This window comes from Corvus moneduloides, chromosome 8, assembly GCF_009650955.1.
Source record: "Corvus moneduloides isolate bCorMon1 chromosome 8, bCorMon1.pri, whole genome shotgun sequence".
Taxonomy (NCBI): domain Eukaryota; kingdom Metazoa; phylum Chordata; class Aves; order Passeriformes; family Corvidae; genus Corvus; species Corvus moneduloides.
The window spans coordinates 32,467,511-32,490,667 of NC_045483.1; the positions used below are offsets into that span (position 1 = coordinate 32,467,511).

Below are 23,157 nucleotides of genomic sequence, written 5' to 3' on the forward strand. Positions count from 1 at the left end.
CCAAAAACCCCTCTGCTAAATTGTTTTTTTTCATAGGCATCTCTTCTTCTGACTCTGAAGGTGAAATCATCAAAGACGAAATGGATCAGTAAGTTTAAAATCAATTACATCATCTGTATTTCTTACAGTCAAAAAACCCACAAGTGCAGACATTTCAGTTTGCAGCTTCCAACACTTTATTATTCTGTTTAGGATTTGTTGGGATTGGTTGGGTTGAATTTTGTGTGCTCATTTGTTTGCTTTACAGATGGAACAAACACACATTTGTTTGCTTGTGAGTCCTCAACTTTAGATTAAGAATTGAAATTTTAGTATTAAATATTAATATAAGAAGATGTTACCATAAAGACTGAAATTCTAAAATGAATTTACTAAAACAAAAACCATTTGCCTAGATCCAACTTAAATGCTGATTTAAGTGTCTGACTTGGACAAAAAATATAGTACAATTTCTCACATGAAAATACATAAGGTTTTTGGCAGAATATAGGTAGAGACTGATTATTTAGATTTAAGATAAAGAAATTAATAGACATGTACTAGAGTGAACTGAAATGATGGTATAAAAGACTACTTAATTATAAAAAGAAAAAATGTCAGATGTGATCTGGTATCTGGGAAATATTTATTTATTTTTCCCCGATAATTTAGACCCTGATCCAATGCTGTTAAAATTCTTTCAGAATTAAAGTCCTTCTATTAATTAGAAAGGAAGTCAGAATGGTTAAAAGCTAAAATACTCAGTCTTTTATTTTGAAATCCTTTGTATGTACAGATTCAACATCAAAACCAACCAGTGCTTCATAGAAGAGGCCTTAATTAGACAGACTTATGCACCCTGTTGGCTTTTTCCCATCACTAAGGAGAATTATACTCATTACAAATGTCAGTTTTTAAAATGCAAAGAGAAGATATTTGCAGTGTATTTGACTGAAGACCTCAGGCTGACAGCAAAACCTGTTGTATGTAATTTAAACTTCAAAGTCATAAAGTACTCCAGATTGAATTGGTTTATGGACTTTGATAAATGTTAGGATTTTTATAAAACTGAAGATCAAGAAGGTCTCAAACTGGGGATGTACTGCTAATTGTTTTAGGATGAATTGTGAAGTTTTCCATTCTAGCTCAGACTTGTCCAAGTGTCACAAGCATTTTTTTTTCACATTCATGTCATTAGGTGTCAATGTAGGGTTGACCAGGATCCTGATCACATGATGGCATCTTTAAATCACTTACCTCATTAAGCTGTGAGGTAATTTTTTTCTCAGAATGCTGCTTTGACATCACACTACAATGTCTTCAAATAATCACATTACGAAAGACCAGGTTTGGGTATGATAAGCGTGTCTTCATTTTTGCTTGGCTTCCAGTTGTCATCACATGAATCTGAACACTGGTAACTGAAGGGAGTTAATACGAGAACAGCTGCTAAAAGAAGTTCGAAAGAGAAATCAGTGATCACAATAGTTGTATCTTCACTCTGAGTAATGCTTCTTCTGTTTTGAAGGCTAGCTTTCCTGGGGGGACCTCAAACTGAATAAAAAGACCAGCTCTTCACTGTCTGCATTATTCCACCTAGCAATAAAATTTAAAAGGGTCAACTCTTACATTTCCATATATAAACAACCACAAAGTGAAGAGTTGTCAATCTCTAGCAAAGTTGATGATAGCAACTTTGATGATATGTTGGTCAGAAAGCATGTCTCTTTTATTTTTCAGCAATTAATTTTTGAATCTGTATCCAAGCAAACCATAGTATTTTCATTACCTTATAGGCCCACTCTTCACAGAATAGAAACTAGCAGTGTCCTCTGTGAAACTAGCACTGCTTTCTCATGCTACTCTCAGCTGGTAACAGCCACAATTGCATTGATCCAGGCCATTTATTGCATTTGGTGTGGCTGAACTAAGTATGAGATATTAGAGTGGCCAGATAGCTGGGTGACTTACAAAGTGCAGTTTTACCTAGGAGGAGTACATATCAGCTTAGGTCAAGAGGAATTCAATCCCAGAAGTGAGGCTGGGGTTGACATGTAACTGAGACAGACATAACTTAGGGGCACACACAGAGCTCTAGCTTCAAGTTAGAGAATTTGTTCTCGGTTAATATTTCACAGCAAACCAAAGCCAGCCAACACCTCCGTGAATGCAGCATCTCCTGCTGTCAGAACTGCAACCAAGCATCAAGAAACCTCCAAGACACCATCAGCTGTGGTTCAGTCTGTGTCTGTACCTGTCCAGGCTGTGTCAACACCAGTTAGCCAGGTAGGTGGGACAATGTGATGAATTTCAAGGACTAAAAGCAAGCTCTTAAAAAAAGCATTTCTTCTACAGTTTGTGACTGAGAACCCCAAATTTTCTGGCGTTTGCTTTGCTGTTGAACTTCAGCTTTGAGCCTCACAGCCATACAGTCCACAGAGGAATGGCCCTGCCTCCAAGGCAACCTGGAGCACCTGCCCAAGGGCAGGGTGCCTTCCTTCCCCAGCTGCACGAGGAGCAGGAGGAGCAGGTGGCTCAGCCAGCACTGGGAATTCATGTGCCTTCCAGCAGCTCAGAGACGGAAAGGGCACCTGGATGTGTGAGTCACCTTCCCGGCCTCTCCTCATCGCAGACTGGCTCATCCACTTTCCAGCCCAGCACATTTTCCTCTCCCTCACTACAGAACTCACTTGAAATCTTTTCCTTTCAATGAAACTCATTTTAAGCTGAATCGTTTCACTACTATGTTTATTTTATATGTAGATAAGTTGTTTGCCACATAACATTTTACTATCAACATCAAAGAGTTTCTAATTAACATTACCATGCATTTGGAATCGTTTTTGTTGCAAACTGTCAGCATGTTCACAGCTGTGAATTCTTTCCTGATAGGAAAGAGGAGCCATACTTAGTTAAAACTGAAAAGTTCACGAGTTTCTGAATTTCTCGCTTTACAGTGCCTTTTCAAAGTTTACAGCCCAGAATTAGGTGGTAACCAATAAACAGATACTGAACAGGTGAAGTAATGCACGTTTACTTTTGACTACAATGAGAATAGAACTAAGCCCCTGCAACACTTTGCCATTTTGAGAGAAGATGCTTAAGGGTAATAGTTACCTCAAAAATCACTACTTTAAAATTTTGTTGGCTTATAAGGCACCGTCTATGTAATTTGAATGTTTCCTGAGATACTGAATCATTAATTCTGCTGTTCTGGGGCAACTCCTATTACACTAAAATAAAAAACTATATTAAATACTCAAGCTAGAGAACAATTCCATTCTGTTTTCACTGAGTAGGATCAATAGGTTGATATCCCACCTCTCTATATGGTCTGGTTTTGGCAAAGGAGAAGAATTATAGTAGCAGTCACAGATGTGACTTGACTTAACATTTCCTTTTGAACATCAATAACCATTTTCTAAGTAAGAATTTTTAAAAGAGGACTATGACCAAGCAGACAACATATATTTGCCTTACTGAAGTATTAAGAAAAGATGTTCCAATACACTTCAGTAAAGCTTTTCTTGCCATGATTAACTGAGTAAGGCAATAAAGTACTAACAGCATTTTTGTTGTTATCCCATCCAGGAAGATCACCAGCAGTTGTCCACAATAGAATTTCTGTTCATTGCCTTAAGTATTTTGCTTTGGACTTCATCCTCCAAAATCTCTTTTATGTCATTCCAAAAGCACATTTCTCCTGTATATGAAAAAATAATGTCTGTACACCTAAACATCATCTTGTGATGTTTTGCAATCTACAGGCTCAAAGCCCCACTAATTATTTGCAAGGACTGGATGGAAGACCTATAATTGCTGCTCCTGTATTTACAAAGGTAATCTGTTCTATGACATATTTGAAAAGTAGAGGTCAGATAACTAAAGAGAGATAATTAAAAATTAGCTCTCAAAAAAAAGGCAAAAAAATCCTTTTCCTAAGCCATTCATAGGTTTAAGTGGCTTTATTAATAAATCTTATTGAAATCAGTATTATTTCCAGACCATTAAGACATTTACTGACTGTCTATTCATTTTCTCTATTAGATGTTACAGGATATTTCAGCTTCTGAGGGGCAGCTTGTTGTTTTTGAATGTCGGGTGAAAGGAGCTCCTTCCCCAAAGGTTGAATGGTATAGAGAAGGAACACTGATAGAAGACTCTCCAGATTTTAGGATATTACAGAAAAGTATGTTTCTTGTGTTAAAACATTGTGTCTAATAAAATATAGGCAAGCAACAAAATTGCTAACATAGCAACAGTGTGAATTTCTTATTACAACTGTAATTTTAATTTTCAAACAGTCAGAACATCTGCAACTTTCTCAAAGTCACTGAAATGCTAAAATTGTGGAAATTCAACAGAAATTCCTTAAATACCACACTAAACTAAACCTAAATGAAACAATAGTTCATCATAACTTGATTTCCTGTGGGTCAGAGTTTCATAAATTGTCTTCAAGACACAATAAAGTTGTGCCAATACTGAAAAAAAACCCCAGCTACTTGGAGAATTTATTTCCTATTTCTAAGTTCCCAACAGTGTTCATAAGTGTTCATATTGTTCAGTGGCTTTGACATACCATTGAGTATAAGGCCTGGCTGTCTTCACCACCCCTTAAACAGAAAATTGGATCAAAAAGAGTACTCCATCACATTAAGAAGGTCAATTTTTTTATTTTGTGCTTAAGAAAAAAGAAATCTTGGTAAAAGTAACTATATTCAATCTAATCATTCTGCTCTTCTTCCCTGTAGAACCACGATCTATGGCTGAACCAGGTGGGGATCATCAAAAGGCTGATAATTTTTTTATTGCATAAATGTGGTGATTTAACCTCACAAAATATTAATTATTAAAACTTCATTATTTAATTAACATAATTTCTTCTTTTCCCCATGTTCTATAGCTACTAATGACATACATTTCACTGTAGACTGTTCCACAAACATGTAATTTGATTTAATTCAGTCTCTTTTGAAGAAGATGTTTCCATTCTGCTTTGCCCCAGTTTTAACTCAGGATCTAAATGAGCTAAAGATTAATGAAATCAATGTATGAGGGTCCCCTGTACATCTGAGGTCCTGAAGTATACGAGATGAGGTAGATCTGAGCTATTTTTATCTAGTTTACCAGTTAGGGAACATTGCATCAGATGTTTAGCCATGTCAGCCATTCCCTGTGCTCCCTACCAATGTAATGTGAGAGTACCACATCAGGTGTTCACCCCTGATATCAGCAAATCCTATAAATGTGGCTGGATCTGCTGATTTCAAGGATCAGGGCAGAATGTAGGCTATGTCACATGGTTGGAGCAGAGGAGTCTTATAGCTTTCATTATTTCTCCATGAGAGATTCACTCTCCTCATTATGCTTTTTGCTATTAAAAATATGAAGCTTCCCCTCTTAGGATGGAAAATTACCAAAGGAGTATTAATTCTTATGGAACATAAACTTCTGTAACTATTCTCCTTGCCCTATTAAAAACCTTTTTACCCCAAAAAGTGTCTTGAAAGAAACTGCCACTGTCTGAGATTTAGGAATGAAAAAATGGAGCTTCAACCAGAAGCCACTGACACGGTTCTGTTACTGTCCAGTGGCATCACTGCTGAGTAATGTGAAGCAGTTTTTAGGGGATAATCAGTTGGGTGCAGTTGTCGCAGCCTCATCACCTGCTGCTCATTCAGAAGGAATCTGGACTTCCATGCATGCAGTGGTTGGCAGATCCCAGCATGGTAAACTAGATACTATAATGCCTTAAACTAGTTCTGTTATCATACTGCTATAATAAACTATTATTCTCCTATAGTGGATAGCAAACAATCTCTTTGTTGCCATTAGATTGTCCTTGGTGATGACATGAAACAATGAAATTTAAGTGTGTTATGGCCTTTGACAAAAGTACTCATAAAATATTTATCCTGTAGGGTTTTAGGAAAGTTTATCGAAAAATGGTAGAAAAATAGTCACTGAGTAGGTGAAGAAATTTTATCAGCCCACATTTCAATCCACTTTAGATGTTACTGTTCCTCCCCCTCCCAGCTGCACAGCCAAAACAAAAGATTTAAAATTCCATCACAATAGGTATTTATTAGGTGGTACTGCTGCCAGACGTGTCAGATACTGGTCAGACAGGAATATCATAAACCCAGATTGACTTTTCTAGATGGAACATAATTTTTGCTAATACAATTTTGCTAGCATATTTTGGGTGCCCATTAGTCATCTTCACAAGGAAGTGAAAAGGCAACTTTCCGTAAGCACAGTTAGCACAATGCCCTCTATCTGCAAATCTGCACTGATATTTTTGAAAACAACAGCCTATATGTATGTGTTTTATATTTCTCCCCCTTACAGAGTGACTCCACTTGAAATGTTCCCAGTCAATTATAATTAATCTTTCAATCTGCAGAGATAAAAATACCTATGTTTTAGTGAGCTGAGAGTGTGGAGTAAACTGTATTTTTCCAAATTAAATTTTAAGTTCTTTTAAGTCTGTACTTCATGTGTTAGGAAAACATTTTCTAATGTTTTCCACACACTGCTGACACCTGTTCTTTGCTTTCATTGGGCATGCTGGAACACAGAGGGTACCAGTTGCTGCAGACAATGCTGATAACAGCTGCTGCACACAAAGGCTGCTAAAAACTGATTATACTGATGGAACTAGAAACAAACTGAGCAAGGTGGAAGACCTTAAGGAAATCTCCCCAAAGGTAGTCAGGGTTCTGTGTGTTTTTTCATTGCATGTTCACTTCAAGTACTAATCCTGCTCTCATGCTTTGCAGAGGAGATTTGTACTCTCGTTATTGCTGAAGTATTTTCAGAAGATTCCGGCAGTTTCACCTGTACTGCAAGCAATAAATATGGCACAGTATCCAGTATAGCTCGTCTGACTGTCAAAGGTAAGAGTTTGAGTCCTTTGCTCCCTAGTAAATCCGAGCAGAGCAGGCTGTGATTTATGCTGTGTACTGTTGACTCCAATGCAGCTCCAAGTTCTGGCAATGTTCTTCATAACTAAAAAGTGTGAGAACTCTCAGGGGAAAAAAAAAATTAAAAAAAAAATGTTTGTATTTCAAAGATGTAGTGGAAATCACTGGGGACGTGGCTGAAGACCACTGACTGATTTTCCAAACTGCAACAGTGCCTCTTTACCCTCTACCTTTACAATATTCCTTTTTTAAGGGAATTTGTTCTTAAACAAACAAGGTCAAACAACTCAGTCCAACAGCTGGAAGGACAGAGTGAGTTTTTTGAACTATAACTTTTGGGATTTCTTTTCACGATGATTTATGGCATTTACATATCCCAAGGTTTGACTTCTCCTCTTTCAGCACCTGAAGACAGCAGTAATGCTGCTGCCCTTCACACGACGGGCTCCATTGACTTTGTCGCTACTGAACACCAACCTCCCCCACAAACTCCTTCCAGCCGTGCAGCAATTCAAACACCCAAACCTAAACTCGAAGGTGTTCTTGTGAACCACAATGAACCCAGGTCGAGTTCCAAGGTAGGGCTCCGTGTACACTTCAAGCTGCCTGAAGATGAAAAAGGAAGTGAACCATCCTCAGAGGATGGACCTGGTGCTGCAAACCAAACCAGACCCAACCATTTCCCAGAGAAGATAAATGGACAGCCAGTGAAAATACCAGAGCCAACATCACCATCCAAGGAACCTCCCCCAGTACTGGCTAAACCAAAGCTGTAAGTAAACAGAAGTCTAATTCTCAGGAGCATCACTGATATTATTTAGTATATATTGACAACACTATTGCACTAGAGCAAAAACTCAAATGCACAATAAGATTGTAGGTATCACATGGCATTGGCCTAATGAACCATACATAATCTTAGAAATCATATTCTACAGAGCTAGATTATTTTTTCTGTATATCTCTCTCAGGAAAAGTCATCTCCAGTTTTAAAAGGAAAATGTTTTCACTTTGAAATGTTATTAATTCCACAATGTTTCCTGCTGCAATCAAAAGGTGAAGAAAATTGACCTTATACAGGCAAAATAAAAGCAGGTTCTTCAAACATATCTCACTCAATTCTGGGTATGCAGTATTGCCCAAGTCAGGCATATTCAGTCTTACACATAGTACAGACTGGCAACCAGCAAGTAACTGTCATCCCAAAGGCCATACCTCATGACTTTTATGTCCCACAAACATCATCTCCTCCTAAAACAGATAAAATACTTGGAAATGCTTGATAATGTGAAGGCACTTGAACTAAAAAGCACCTTCATGATTGGTGCACTGGGAGCTCAGGAGAAATTTGAAAAAGTGGTGTCGTTTTCCTAGAGGATAATTTATGGAATTCACACTGCAGTTTATTAAGAGAGGTATTTTCAGCATTTTTTAAACCTCCCACATATAGTTTTAACAAAAAGCACACAGACACCTTCATTTCATTTCTTAAATAGGCAGAAGCTTTACCTAAGGGCTCAGGAAGGACTTTATAAAGTAATTCACTGGTACTCTTCAGCAGGGATGTAATTTCATAGCATAAACATTACAAGGAGAAGACAGAACTCACATATCTTGTAGCAGAGGAAGAACTTGGAGCACAGGATTTTTTAATTTGTGAAGCCCACATTCACAGCCCTACATACTTTCTGAGCTGTATGAGTTTAAGGGGGGAGCAGAAGCAGTATTTAAGTGCCCAATGCTTGCATAAAGCAGAATTTCTGTCAACTCCCCCCTCCAAAAAAAGTCCTGTTACAAAGGATTGCTTTATTATTATGCAGATGTGTATATGAAGGGCACAAAATCAGGCCCACACAACTACTAACTCTCTAACATCCTACTTTATGAAAGCTTGAAATTGCTATCTTTATCTGCCTTTAATGTGATTTTTGTTTAGTACATTACAGAAACTAATTCTTTTAACTGAAAACAAATTATGTTGAGTACGTATTTGGTTGTGGTTGCAGGAGCAGTTGTGGTTGGTCTTTACATCTTCATTTTCCACTTTTTATCAGTAGTTATTTAATGCTCCATAGTTTATTACACAATCATTTTCCATATCCTCTACGTCTTTTCTGGTTTTGGAAGGGAAAAAGCTCTCCTGTTTTTCATGTGCTGTATTTCCATATACACAATAACTAAATAAACCACTTGACAAGGCAAAATAATTTTCCTTAATTGCAAAGTAAAAAAGCCCTGGAGAACTATGTGGTAGACAGCATCTAGAAAAAGAACAACTGCATGGAATGCAAGTTCTATCTGAATTATCCACTCCTGCCTGTCACTGAATGTCAGCACCAGCTAAACTACGTGGGTAATATCTCCTATCGTGGATTATTACAAAGCTTTATCAGTTAAAGTGCTGGTTTCAGAACCCACTTCAGCAGCAGGTAAACAATGCAATCTGGCTTACAAACACTCATTTAAGTTATGGTACACCAAATCTTACTCTTAGGTACAAAAGCAGAGTGGTACTAAGGTGATTTTGACAGGACAGTGCTGTCCCTTAAATATCTTCAAGTAAGAGTTATATTTATATTTCACATGCTAAAATGTAAGAATTATCTTCAGTCAAATAATTTGCAGACAAAAAGCTCTTGTGCCTCTGGCAAAGAAGGGGAGATGAAGGAAAAAAATATTTTAGTAGCAAACTAATATTATGCTCTTCTCATAAGGTTAGAGAATGTGTCACATAGCAGTTTCCCGTCTCTTACTGTATCACAGAACACAGAATTTTTCTGTCTGAATTCATACATGGAAATGCAGCCAACTGGCTCATTCGGGGCTCATAACCAATTTTGTTCATCTTTATTTTCTGTGCAGTGATCAGAGCCAGTTAAAACAGCTCCATAACCAGGTCCTGCTTGAACAACAGCAGGTGCATCAGGCATCTCAAAGAGAGCTGTCATTCAACACCACTTTAGTGAATTCTGCTACTTCACTCTACCAACAGTCCACCTCAACCCTGTACAAGCAAAGCTCAGCCTCTGCTTCGCAAGCCTTTGGCTACACCCGCCCCAAGCAGTTCCTGCCACCACAAACTCCCCCACCAGCCAGCTCCTCTGCCAGCTCCTCAGTTACATTCAGCAGCGTCCCTCAGGCAACTCAGAAAACAAATAACATGGAAAATTTCATGGGAAATCCTCCACCTGCCCAATCAAGGTCTTCAGGAGGGTTTACAAGCAAAAGTGAACAGTCTCTACCAAGCCCTAAAGAATCCGTGGTGCCTCCACTAACACTTTCTACATGCAGCATAAAACAGTTTCAGCCACAGACTGTGACTCCTGCTCCCATCTCCCCAACCGGACGGATTCAGAATCCAGTAGCTTTCCTTAGTGCTGTTCTTCCTTCACTTCCTACCGTGCCATCAACCAATGCCATGGGACTGCCCAGAAGTACACCAGCCACGTAAGTAGCATAAACCACATGCACAGACACAGGGACAAGAAATACTCAAAGGAAACTAGGATGTATTTCGGTTCAAGGGTTCAGTGGGGGATTCACTGAAATGCATGTCTTTCATAAAATAGAAGAGTGAGTTACTCATATATTCTGGTCATTTAATCTAACCTTTACATCCAGAGAGAAAAGAAAGGATAATAACTTCTATAATTAGATAGAATTCAAGACAGAGAAATGTGAGCATATAAACAGATATATAAGAATGTGGGGGCTCAGAGTTTCATAAGACTGTACTAGAGTGAAGAAAGAGATTTCATGAGCTTGTAGGATAAGTCACTCCGAGACTCTTTGCTTACATGAGGTATAAAAACATTCATACCTATTGTAAGCAACAAGTAAAGTTTTAAAGGTACCTTATAGTGCAAGCTATTTTTTTAGTCTAGGTCAATCTAAGAAATAACTTACGTAAAGGTATTTTTCTGGTTGCAGTACTTTCTATATTTGAAGTCCCCCAGAAAATCTCAGGAGAGTTAATGGTTTGCACATAAATAATTAACAGCCAGCATGATTTCTATGGCAAAATAGCTACCATGATACAAGCAAATAAGGATGATGATGTACTGGCAAGGTGGTGGCCTTAACAGTCTCTTCTTTACTGGTAGAGTTGAAGCGAATTTCCCTTTTGTGGACTATGTCAACTCTGTGTTAGCCTGGCTAGCACCTGTAGATTGGTACAACTATTTACTCATATAGCTCCAAATCCTGCAGGAATAGTTTCCTCTTTTCTCAACAGTTCAAGGTAGCGACAGCTATCAGCAAGTCACAATCTCCTGACTACCCTGCTGATACTACGTCAACCAATGTTATTACAACAGAAAAATGTGTCCCTGTGTCTATAGCAGTCACCACGCTGTGTGCCAAGAAATCCTACCTTCAAACCAGTACTGCACTGCTACTCACAGACCTCTCAGTTGCCCAGCACAGCCACATAATTGCCATCACCCCGTAGCATGTGCCTGGAGGCCTTCCCAGCCCTGGCACCCTAATCAGGCACGCAGCATGAAGCTGTAAGGGCCACAGTGAAGGTTTTCACTTTAGCCAGCTCAAGCCTTTGGTCTGCTTCCACAATGCTGCAAGAGCAAGCAAAAATCAACTGCAGCTGTCGCCAGTCCCCTTCCACCCCTTCAGATCTGGGGCACAAGTGCTCAAGTGCTGTTCTCTTTGCATTAATGACACTTAACCCCCGCAAAGTGCTTTCCTTTTTCTCCCTGCTGCACAGGCATGGCCACAGAAGTCATCACAATATGCCTACCAGGCAGACTAGTTAAATATGTTTTCTTCATTTCAGCTTTCCTGGGTCCCAGCCCAGAGCTGAATTCTCACACAACTAGTGCTCCTTTTGCTGACATTCAAATCTTGACCTCTGCAAGGGAGAGAGTCTTAGCAGGGCACAAAAGGTCAGGAAGGAATCTGAACAGTATCTGTGATAATCTGTAAATACCTGTTGAAGCTTCAGCTTCCCTTTTTGGCATTATCAATTACAGTAATTCTGGTTACAAAAGGAGTGAGAGCTCACTGTGTCTGCAGGACAACAGAAGGAAGACACCTTGCAAAGCAATCACCAGTTCTGCCTTTACCTAGAGCCCCTGTTATCAAGATCCCAACATCTGTTCTGGTAAACTACCAGAATATTTCACACTCCCTCGTAGTGTCCTGCTGCTGTGCTCCAGCAGTGCACTTTCACAGTCTCCCGACAATCTGCACTAAGAATTTAACTATTTTCAAACCTTACTAAAATTAAACAGACCACATCTATAAAATAAAAATAAAAAATAACTGTTGATGTTAGGTGTCATAAAAGGGTGAGAGAAATGAAAGAAGTAAAAGCTCATAGAAAGAGTAAATGCTCAATGAAGATGTGAGATAATGATCAATGAGAAATTGTATTAACTTTTAAATTATTGCCTGATAACAGTCAAATACACACCTTGTACACCTAAGGTAACACCTACACTCATTTCTTTAGCATTCACTGTGACATCATTATTGCAGGATAAATATAAATAGAACTTAGATGCCTATTGTAGCATTATAACCCTTACTCTGTTTAAGATGTGTGTTTTTAATTTCTACAGCATGGGAATGGGATGTCCCATTAAGATTGTACCAAAAAAAATCAAATCCTGTATTGCGCTTTGGCTTCTATGTAAATAAATAATAGGTTCCACCATAATATATCCTATCATACTGGTGACAAAATACGTATATACTGGTTGCTGCATGTTAGTATCAGAATTTTCTTTTACTAGCCCAACCCAGGGATTAACAAAGAAAAATCTGAAGCCTCTGCCATTAGCAACAGAAGATTCTATTCGGGAAAACAAAGCTGCACTTGTAAAGGACCTGGAAAGAAAACTGCATTTCAAAGAGGATGCTAATCAACAAAGTGGTCAACAGGTAAGAAAATCAAGTATTATTAAAATAAATTTCACTCATGAACAAGACATATATTATGACGTTGGAGAAAAGGTGTTTTTGTGGATGAGCTGCTACACTACTTTGCAGGGGGAGCCTTCGTGTGAGTACTGGTTTGGAATAGCAAACTGGAGCTTTGAACAGAAAGCATGAGGGATGCAGCTGTAAAATATTTATTTTGTGACTGAGCAGCATTTTTCATTTCTGATCATCGCAGAGGCTGGTAGGAATGTAAAATTTCTTTATTGTCATGGAAGCTTCTGGACATTGGCTTTTATTTTTTTGCTTTACATGTGCTCGATTCATTGCACACATACACACACTATATTTTAAAACAAAGAGTAAAGTAATTAAACAGTTTAGGATAAGGTTTTTGGTTTTGTTTTGGTTGAACTAAAATGAGCTTTCAAGTTTTTAGCATGAAACCTATTTTTTCTAATTTCCAAATTTACATGAATGGACAGGGACTTCTTGGGAACTTTATTATTAGAATTTAGCAAAATAACAAACCTTTTACAAAGTTCAAGGAACTAAATATTAGTTCACTCTTAACTGGAATCAATAAATTCACTGAATCTGGGCACTGTCTATGAAACTAAAGAAGAAATTAAAAAATGAAGTAGTATAGAAGTTGAAATGACTGTAAATCAGGTTCAAGCACCCTTGAATAACAGACACACTAAGGACTGCTAGACAGCTGCTCTGCCTGCAGGTGATTATTCTTCTCTCACCTTGGCCGTGGAGGCCTCCATACCTGTCCCACCAGCTCAGGCTTAACGCGGGTTAAATAAGGGTTTACCCCCATCTGTCGCCAACCAAAGAGCTTTTCACAACATCCATTACCCTTCTGACAGAAAACATGTAGAGAGAAGCAAAACACCACCAACTCTCTGGAGCAAAGTCCCCTCTGTGGACAACTGCAGTGTAATCCCGAGGGTTTTTTAATTTTGTTGTTGACCTTTCTTTCTGGCACATCACACTGCCAAAGCACTTAGAGTAAAACAACTGGCAAGCAGTACGTTTTGCAGATGAATCACAAGTGTTACAATCTGTACTTGCTATGGTAGTAAGAGAAATTATTTGGAGAGCTACTGTGAAATACCAGTCAGTCTTTGGAGTTAACTGCAGATAACCCCTTTAGAAACAATGATCACTACTAGTGTCAGAGTTATCTGCTGACAGCAGAAGTTATTTATACACTTATTTGCTATTCTGTATGAGACCAAACCTATATCGTGACTCTCAAATTCCTCAAAAGTTCAAAGCTGGCACTTCTCTAATTGTTACAGTAATTAGAATGCCAATGGCTATGAACTAAAATCAATAAAAGTTCCCTCATTTTCCTCTCAATTCCCAACTTTAATCCCTTCTGATTTTCCTTTTCTCATGTGAGAAAAGCTTACTCCAGCAAATTCAAGTCTGAGTTTTCTCCTCCATTAAGGCAGTGATTATTTAAACAGATGACAGGATGAACAGTATTTTCCAGAATTCCTATTGCTATATAGAACAATCAACATAATGAGAATAATATGCTGGAGTGCTGGACTCACACCCATATATTTTGCTCCATTTTTTCCTCTTGTAGTTAACGCAGAATTAGAAAGGAGACATTTTCATTCCACACATAGCAAATCTGTATTAAATCAATTAAAGTAATGGTAGGGAAGGGCTTACTCCCTTTCTCATAAATACAAATGCAATCCTCCTCTGTGTGAGAGATCACTGCATAATGGAGTACAGCATCCAGTAAGAATCTCAAATGTTGGTTTCCTTGCATTGTCTACATGCTACTTTAAAAATTCCTTCTCATAAAATGTGTCCTCTGGTGTATTTTTATTTAGAGCATTGTACTGAGACCCCCATTTCTCTCATTTACAATACCTGCAGAGCATGCGGGGATCATCCAGAATGAATGCTGCAGATGAAAAGCCTGTGCCTTAAAGTCCTGGTATTGTCTTGTATTACTACAAAAAGGGCAGCAATGAACAGGAGGGATTTGCATTCTGGTTCTCTGCTTATTATCTAAAATTGACTTCCATATGAAAAATGTTTAGCTCACAAGATGAGATTTTCCTAAGTGTCAGCATTATGCACTCAGCATGATATCTGATAATCCAGATGTCCTCCTTCTGTTTCATCCAGTACATCATTCATCACCAACAATAAAGAAATCCAGGATCAGAACATAGTTGGTAATTTTGCTGATGCTGCATGAGACAGAACAGATTAGTCTCTGGGCATCTACAGCTATGATGACCATGAGGTGCTGACAGAAATACAAATATGACTTTGCTAAGATTCTAGCTGCAACTTTAATCAAGTACATGCAATAACAAGCTGTCATTTTTACCAAAAAAAACCTACCATACCCATCATTTCTGCAGATGGTGGCATGCTCTAGTGCCAGGTGAAATTTCGTCACAATTAGGAGTGCTGAAAAAAAATGTGATTCTGTTACACCCAAACATCTTCAGTCAGATTTTCTCAGTTCTTTCAAACAAAAGGGGCAGTGAACGAGGATTGGCTTTATGCAATCACAGGAAGACGATAGGACAAATCCCAGGATAGAGGAGACTTGACTCAGTGTCTTCCTTGGCTCGAAGACAATCAAATTCAAAACTCTGAACTCCCACAAGGACAAGCTTCACTCCTTGCCAGTGGGTAAGTGTCATGTTGGTGCTGTCCCAGGTTGCTCAAATAATTAAGCATTCTTTATCACCAGGAGAAAAATCTGGAAATTCCGCCTTTCAGAACAGCTTCTGTAACAGGCGACCTGAGTTTTTCTACCACCTTCTCCAGCTCAAGGAATAAAATTTAAGACTTTCAGGCACCAAGAACAGGCCCTCAATTAGCAGGACATTTCAAAGAGCATTTCAATTTAATGATTAGGGTCCTCTGAGGAAGCTGTTAGAATTCTTTCTTCCAGCTAGTGATGGAGAAAATGAACAGAGACAGACTGAGACAGAGAAATAAAAAGAGAATCACTCTCCTGCCCAGAAACAAGGACAAGCAACACCTGGATTCTTGTCCTTACTGTAGTGGATGTTTCAGTATTTCTGCAAAGTGAAAGAGGACAAGAAGGACAAAAAACCCTCATCTCCACCCTCAGAATGTTTTATTGGCATAAAGCTTGGAGTTTCCTCTTGGAGGCTGAGATTGAAATGCTGTGAGACCAAGCATCCAAGTCTCATAACCTCAGTGCGTGTCCAGGTAACTGCACCACTTGATAAAAGGAGAGCACAGTCAGTGTTACCTGCAGTTCCCAAAATCTGTCCGTCTAGTCCACTGGGCCTTTTATCTTCCCTACAAATAAAATATCTCAGTAATGTTCAGTTAGAATATGTCACGTAGAAACAAAAAGACGTGGGGAGAAAAGGAAAGAAGGAGACTTTGGGAAGACTTGGGCAAATGGAAAAATATAATTGGGTAATGGAAACTAATTCTTTTACCCTGGTATTTGAAAGCATTCACAGGCTTCACCAATACAAATAAATCGATACATATTTCCTCTGTAAATAGAGGAAATTCAGCTTTACAGGCAAAACTTACAAATTAATGATATTATTTCCTCAACATTTTGTTATACTAATAATATAAAATAGAAAAATGAGGTAATTAAACTTCAAAATCCTGTACAGTAATAAAACTAAATTATTTACCTGTGCAATAATAAAGGAAAGCAGAGTTAAATACCAGGGCCTGGTTTATACATTTTGGTTGTAAGAACTCCAAACTGTGCTCACATATCTGTGTCATTTACTATGAAGAATATCATGTGGCAATGCTGATTGGTTGTGTCTTATGTAAGACTCAGATAGCAGCCTTAATTTTAGGACAAAAAAACCCCTACAGCTGTTTAGAAAATTATGCACAGCCCTCACATGAATATTCTTTACTTTTGCTAGAAAATGCTTGGTAAGAAACTTCAGAGCAGAAGAGATGCAGGGTTTGTCCAAAAGCTTTCAGATCACTAAAAACCAGAGCCTGTAAAGCCATACGCAGATCCCAGTTCATCACACAGGCCCCGACACCGGTGACACCTCAACACTGACCACACAGAACCATCTCCTTGCAGTTCCCATACTGAGTATTCAGTCTCAGAAAGGCCAAGGAATCACCCAGAACTCTGTTCCCAGGGCACAAAAATTATACTTAATTCAATCTCTCCAAAAATCTGGCTCAAAATCAAGCTTCACATCATCTCTCAAAGGTCAGCAAATGTCAGCAATTTTAGGCTAAGGATGGGAATTAAACCACAGTCTCCCCATAGAAGCTTGTCTGCTCTGCACTAGGAATGAGAAGAGATTTAAGAATCTGACCAGGACAAATTGATATTAATATGTATAAACTCCCTGTAATTGTGGGAATGAACAGTTGAACAACCGCTGGTGGCTGTCTTCTCAAGACCTAGATCTTATCAATAGGAAAGTATAGACAGGTTTTCATGGTAGGGATCCTGGCTTGCAGAGCTCATCACGTCAGAGAGGCAAGCTGAACCCTTCATGCTTGCACATACACTCCCTCCAGCTGCTAAGTCTGTGGGAATTGGAGATGGCAACTCCATTTGCTTTCTCGCCTCTTTCGTTCTTGCTTAATCACTCTGAACTGTATTTTGAATATTGTCTAGCTAGACAATAACTTGCTAGGCTCTTCATGGGTTTGTGTTTGGATAAGCATGAGATTCATGCCTAGTGGTGTGTAAGATGTCCCATACAATTCATCTGCAAGAAAAAAATCGCCCCAGCGGTACCTCTTCATAGGACATGACAAGTGGAGAAAAGCTTATACATTGGATCTGATGCTTTTTGATTCCCACTGCTGAGAGGGGAACAGGGGGAAGAGAGAGAATCCAAACTATTCAGGAGATTTCAGTCAGAGTAGCCTAGATTAGACTGGGAAGTTAAGGAGTGTTACAGCTTGGAAACAGATGCTGAGATGCAATATATGCCACTTTCTTAGATAAACTGTTAAATGGATTTAGAACAACTCTGTCAAAAAGCCAATCTAGTAAAAGTTACAAAACTGGGATTAAATTGGGAAATTTGTCTAGAGTTGGCATTAAGTTGGCAACAGAATTGTTTTTATATAGTATATGAGAATCAACATTTGAGTAGAATTCCCTTAGCCTTTCTGTTTGTGGTAATTTCCATGAGTTACTATGCTAACATCAGATTATTTTGATTCTACGAGCTTCTACTAACTGTTAGTATGTATATTCACTAAGATCCGAATCCTGCTAAAGATAAATTTTGACTTCAACAGATGCAGGATTTTAGAACTTGTGTTCATACACAAAGGTGCTTAGAATCTTACAGGAATTACTACATTCTATGCAATTCCCTTTTTGCCAAAAATGTTTACAGGCAGCAGAAAGGCCCAGGAGTTAAATTACTTGGCAAGATCTAGGAGATCATGATGCAGCTCTCTGCTCAGTCACAGATTTTTTGTGTTACCTTAACAGGTCCCTCAGCTTCTTAGGCCTCAATTTCCCATAGGTAAAATGCAGGTAATAGCCCTGCCCTGAAGGATGCCGTGCTCTTTGGTGGTCAAAAATTATGGTGATGGGGCCAAATAGATCCATCACAGAGACAAAGTTATGTGAACCTGTACCTTCAGCAAGACTGAAGATTTCAGAGAAGATTTTGTTTGTTGTGCAGGACAAAGCCACCCACCAGCAGCCTATGACAATATTGCCAAGGCAGAGCAAAGGCAAGCAGAAGGAAAGCTGCATTTCACTTCTCTATCTGCCACTGAGTTCCACTAGAATGGTAAAAAACCCCTCCAGATACATATTCAGCACATTTACTGGCTTTGCTTTGGCCACTTGTAAGTCTTTTACCCTTCAAACTATACTGGGACAATATTAATACAACCATCACTGCCTACTCCCTTTTGCACACTAAACAATGTGCATTCGGTGTAGGAGAAATAGCCAGGTTTCCAAAGTTGCAGTCTACTCAGCATATATAGATAAATATATACAATTATAAATGCATTATATACATTGCACAGAGCATTACACCACCGAACAGGAGCTTGAATTTTTAGCTGGTAGATATAATAATTTTAAGTATCTTGCTACTTTATATTGAACAATTGTGTGAATTACTGCCTGTGAAAGTTTCATGTTCTAGGAAAGCCGCCAAAAAAGCAGCTGCAGTGCTACATTTTTGACTCCAAACCAGGGCTTGAACCTTTGTACTCTTTCCCTCAGTCTTCTCACTATGCTGAACTGCAGCCTAGTTTTAACATCGTACCCCATGCCCACATGGGCTTGTTCGTGTGACACTTTACGAAATACTTGTCTGAACCACAACAACACTTTGCCCTACACCACTTTTGTAATCACATTCAGAAATAGGCTTATGGTTTCTATGATAAAAACAGTTCTTCAGAAAGCCATATTAACAACTAACTTCTGTTCTTGCTAATCCTAAAAGAAAACCTACCAAACAAGCAAAAACCTACAAGATTATTCTGTACTCTGCGTACAGAAGTGTATTTTCACTTATTCAGAGATTTCTGTTCTTTATAAGAAGTTTGGTGTAACATCTTCAGCCTCTGAATGTTGGTGTTCAAATTTTCACAGCAAAGTTAACTTGGTCTCGTTGGTTTGTTTGTAAATTTATACAAGCACATACATGCACACTGAACACATTTAGAAAAGCAAAGACTGATGTATGAGGACGACACACAGGAAACAGGGGCTGTGGGAACCCTAACTTCAATGTTTTCTAATTTAAAATGTATTTTTGCACATAACTCCTTTAAATGAGCAGCCAAACTCCTGCAGTCAGCCTGCACAGTTCCCAGCCAGAGACTTGCATTTGTACAAGGACACTTAGGGCTTCCATGAGCAGGGAAGCAGCTGCCAGCAATGACAACCCCGTGCTGATAGTGCAGCCATATGCTTTCATTTTCACAAAGTGCTACTTTTACACCTCTTTTTGTGTATGCACATACATCCAGAGCCACACGCAAAGAAACGTGGGAGAAAACCTGTCCACTATTAACTTGAAAGGGTCCCATGAAACGTGTTCCTTCCTCCATTGTATTCTCTTCTGCAAGCAGACATTTGAAAAGGAAGAAGTGCCTATATTTCTTAATGAAGTAGTTTGTAGGAAGTTAACATCCTCAGCACATCAGCCAGAAAAAAAAATGATACACTGCGTTCACAGAAAAGTTTTTAGGATCTAAAGCAGATGGCAAAGTTAATTTGGTTAAGTACAACTTGAAAATGATTGCTCTAAGTTTTATTTATGTTAGTTGGTTAGATCACTTAAGACAGATCTGTACTTTCAGAGTAGAGGAAAAAAATATGTTAATTGTCTCTATCAGCATTATGTGGTTTCATCTGTAGGCCATCATGGCTACAGCAACCATACCCTATTAATTTCTTACAACATACAGTGACTTGTTTTAGACAGCAATGATTCTAGAAAAAAAATCCATACAAAAAACTGCTGACTTAACTCAGCTGTCTATAAACAATACTGGACTGTGCCATCAGCTTGCAATATTTCAAAATTTAACTCTGTTCTGCAGCATTTTGTCCTTCCACATTAACGTGATACCTTGACAGTGTAATGGTAATGCCTTTCTAGCCCCATTACTTCCCTCTGCTACAGCAGCCACTCCCTGATTTTTACATTGTCCTGCCTTCCTAAAAAGACACAGGCCTTTTCTCAGTATCAAGGGTAAAACACTGATTGCTTAACTTTCCCTTGGAACACTATAACCAGTTCTTGCCACCTATGTGAGAAAATGATCAGTTTGGTTAGTGCGAAATCAGAGAAACTCCAGTTTTACACTGGCTTTAATGAGATGGGAATTTGATCTATAAAGCAATTTGCTGAGATCTGCTGCATGAGAGAAGAAAAGCTCAAGGAGATGAAACTTTATCAGGCTGTTTAGTGCTCCCCACCTGCCGGCCAGTCCCCTGAGGAGGTGGCTGGTACCACGCAGGGCCTGACACCCAGCCTTTGGCACGTCTCACACTGGGACAGAGCGGCCAGCTGAAAGGACAGTGTGGCCTGGACTTGCAGGACAGTGTCAGAGAGCAGAGCGGCCCTGTCAGAGCGTGGGAAGGTGTTAAAGGTAAGGAAGGGATCTCAGAGGGGGGACTCAGCCACCTAAGCTGCCTGCGAACGCTGCCTGCACCTTGTAGCTCTCCGCACTGCTCCGAAGCTGTGTGGAACAAACAGCCCTGCAGCATCGGGAACGAGGGTTGAGTGCAAGGAGGAGCAACTTCACTCATCAAATTCCTTTCCTACCTATTCCAAGCTGGCTGCCTTTTCCTACCATAGCTAACTTTTTCTAGAGCTGACCTTAAAGCAACCTCCCCAAAACAGACATTTTAGACAAAAACACACAATGCCTACCACTACAGTTCCAAAATCAGTTATTACCAGACTGTTTACTCCACCATAGCAATTTCCAACTTTTTTTACTTTGTGGCTGCCACCTTTTCCTCCACTCACCCCCAAGTCTTACAAACCCCTGTCTCCTCAAAACTCCACTGTAATGTCTAAACCTTTGGCTTCACTTCTGTCTCCTTGATCTCCTAAAGAAAGTAGAAGGGTTTGTCAGCTAAAATTTTTTGCTGCTTCTCAATCTTTTCTCCCTACTATCTGGAATTTATTGGTCAAGAGCATAATCAGCAGTAAGATGGAATGGCTAAATGATCAGAGATGTAATTGCCAGTGATTTGGGATAGATGGTGGTTCTTTAATTAACATTCTGTAAGATTTCAGACAAGATGCATTTCTGAACCTTGTTTTTTCAGCAAATTGAATATATCTAAGGATTGGTTACACCCTTATTTATTATTCATTGGTTTCTAAAATTCTGTTTTCAATAGAAGCAGGAATGCAAGCTCTGGGCTTAAAACCTGCACAGATCCAGGTCTGAGCAAACTGATTTGTCTTCTACACGTAATACAAGATTGCCCCCAAAAAAGGTAGTTTGTAATGGCTTAAACAAGGAGCTCTTGCAGCTGTGTGTGTCAGGGCAGCGGGAAACGTGTGCTACCTGAGAACTCCATCCAGGTGTAGCTGTAGTGCTCCACCATGCCCAGGACAAACACGGCTTTGGAGGCACAAACTGAAGCTGGCTCTTGGTCTGAGGCTTCACAAGTCACAGCAAGAGACAGTTGGTCAAATGCCTCCTGGTCTAGACAAGAGATTTCCTCATGCGAAACAGCTAAGTGATGAGACATTTCTAATTGGCTTCAGGGGATCAGGAGAAAGTTCACAATCACATCAAACTATCTGGAAATGTTCATTTCTGTAGGAATATGCTGGGTTTATTGCATGATCTGTTTAATCTTCTAAGAATTTCCATGTAATATATTCTGCTTTCTCAGTCACACCAGCTAGAAATCTGTCCAAGTTTAACCTGAAGTTAATTACTCTGAAAATACTTCACTTTCTTCCTACTTTTCTCTTTTAGTAGGTATAGTTTTCTATAATTTCTATAATTAGCAGGTGACTAATATTTGAACACAAAATCCTCAAAAAATTGGTATGTTTTAATGATCTCTTTTGATCAACAGTGTGCAAGAGTACAATTTTTCTTGACAGGGACTTAGAGGAATTACATATTTGATTCTTTTACTTTGACAAAACTCAGTCTCATGAATTATCTTGTACAGACTCACAATGCAGTATCTGTGCCTGCAAACCAAATTCACACTGTTTCAGGATGTCCCTAGGTTTACTTAGGCTTTTGTATTTTCACTTGTTGTAGAATTAGTCTACAAGTGCCAATGGCTGCAAATACCCCAGAACATGGCTGGTTTTGTTCAGATCTGTGCCTCTCTCACCCTGCAGGAATACAGGATTTCAAGCTTTGAGCAGAGGCTGATGAATGAAATAGAATTTCGCCTTGAACGGACACCAGTGGATGAATCAGACGATGAAGTCCAACACGAGGAAATCCCTACAGGCAAATACATAGCTCCCATCTTTGATAAGAGACTCAAGCATTTTCGGGTAATGGAAGGATCCCCTATTACATTCACCTGCAAAATAGTTGGAATACCTGTTCCCAAGGTATGTCATTCTCATTGTAACTGGTAAAGGAACAAAACCCAACTACTCACTATTTTCTGTACATCTCTCCTAAACACATGGCTCTGTGGAGAGAGCTCCCAAACTAATAATTTCCCCCACCTTTCTAAAATAACAGTATCTGCCCCTGAGCATGCATCAGGCCTTGAGGTACAGCCATCTGACTCCAGGAGACACAGAAATGCACAACCCCCAGAACTTCTCAGAAATATGAGAACTGATCTAACCAGTAGCGTGCCTAGAGCCAAGAAAAGAGAACCTGA

General features: G+C 39.1%; 1 protein-coding gene across 2 annotated transcripts in view; it reads left to right on the forward strand.

Moving 5' to 3' along the window:
* The window catches only part of MYPN (myopalladin), a 73,559-nt gene that overhangs the window by 35,614 nt on the left and 14,788 nt on the right, over positions 1 to 23,157 (forward strand). For both annotated transcript variants that reach the window (XM_032116474.1, XM_032116473.1), the window contains exons 4-13: positions 37 to 88; positions 2,118 to 2,265; positions 3,747 to 3,818; positions 4,027 to 4,168; positions 4,734 to 4,757; positions 6,765 to 6,881; positions 7,311 to 7,680; positions 9,771 to 10,355; positions 12,659 to 12,806; positions 22,655 to 22,876. In XM_032116474.1, the coding sequence (XP_031972365.1) occupies positions 37 to 88; positions 2,118 to 2,265; positions 3,747 to 3,818; positions 4,027 to 4,168; positions 4,734 to 4,757; positions 6,765 to 6,881; positions 7,311 to 7,680; positions 9,771 to 10,355; positions 12,659 to 12,806; positions 22,655 to 22,876 (1,880 nt within the window). The remainder of the gene's footprint in view (positions 1 to 36; positions 89 to 2,117; positions 2,266 to 3,746; positions 3,819 to 4,026; positions 4,169 to 4,733; positions 4,758 to 6,764; positions 6,882 to 7,310; positions 7,681 to 9,770; positions 10,356 to 12,658; positions 12,807 to 22,654; positions 22,877 to 23,157) is intronic.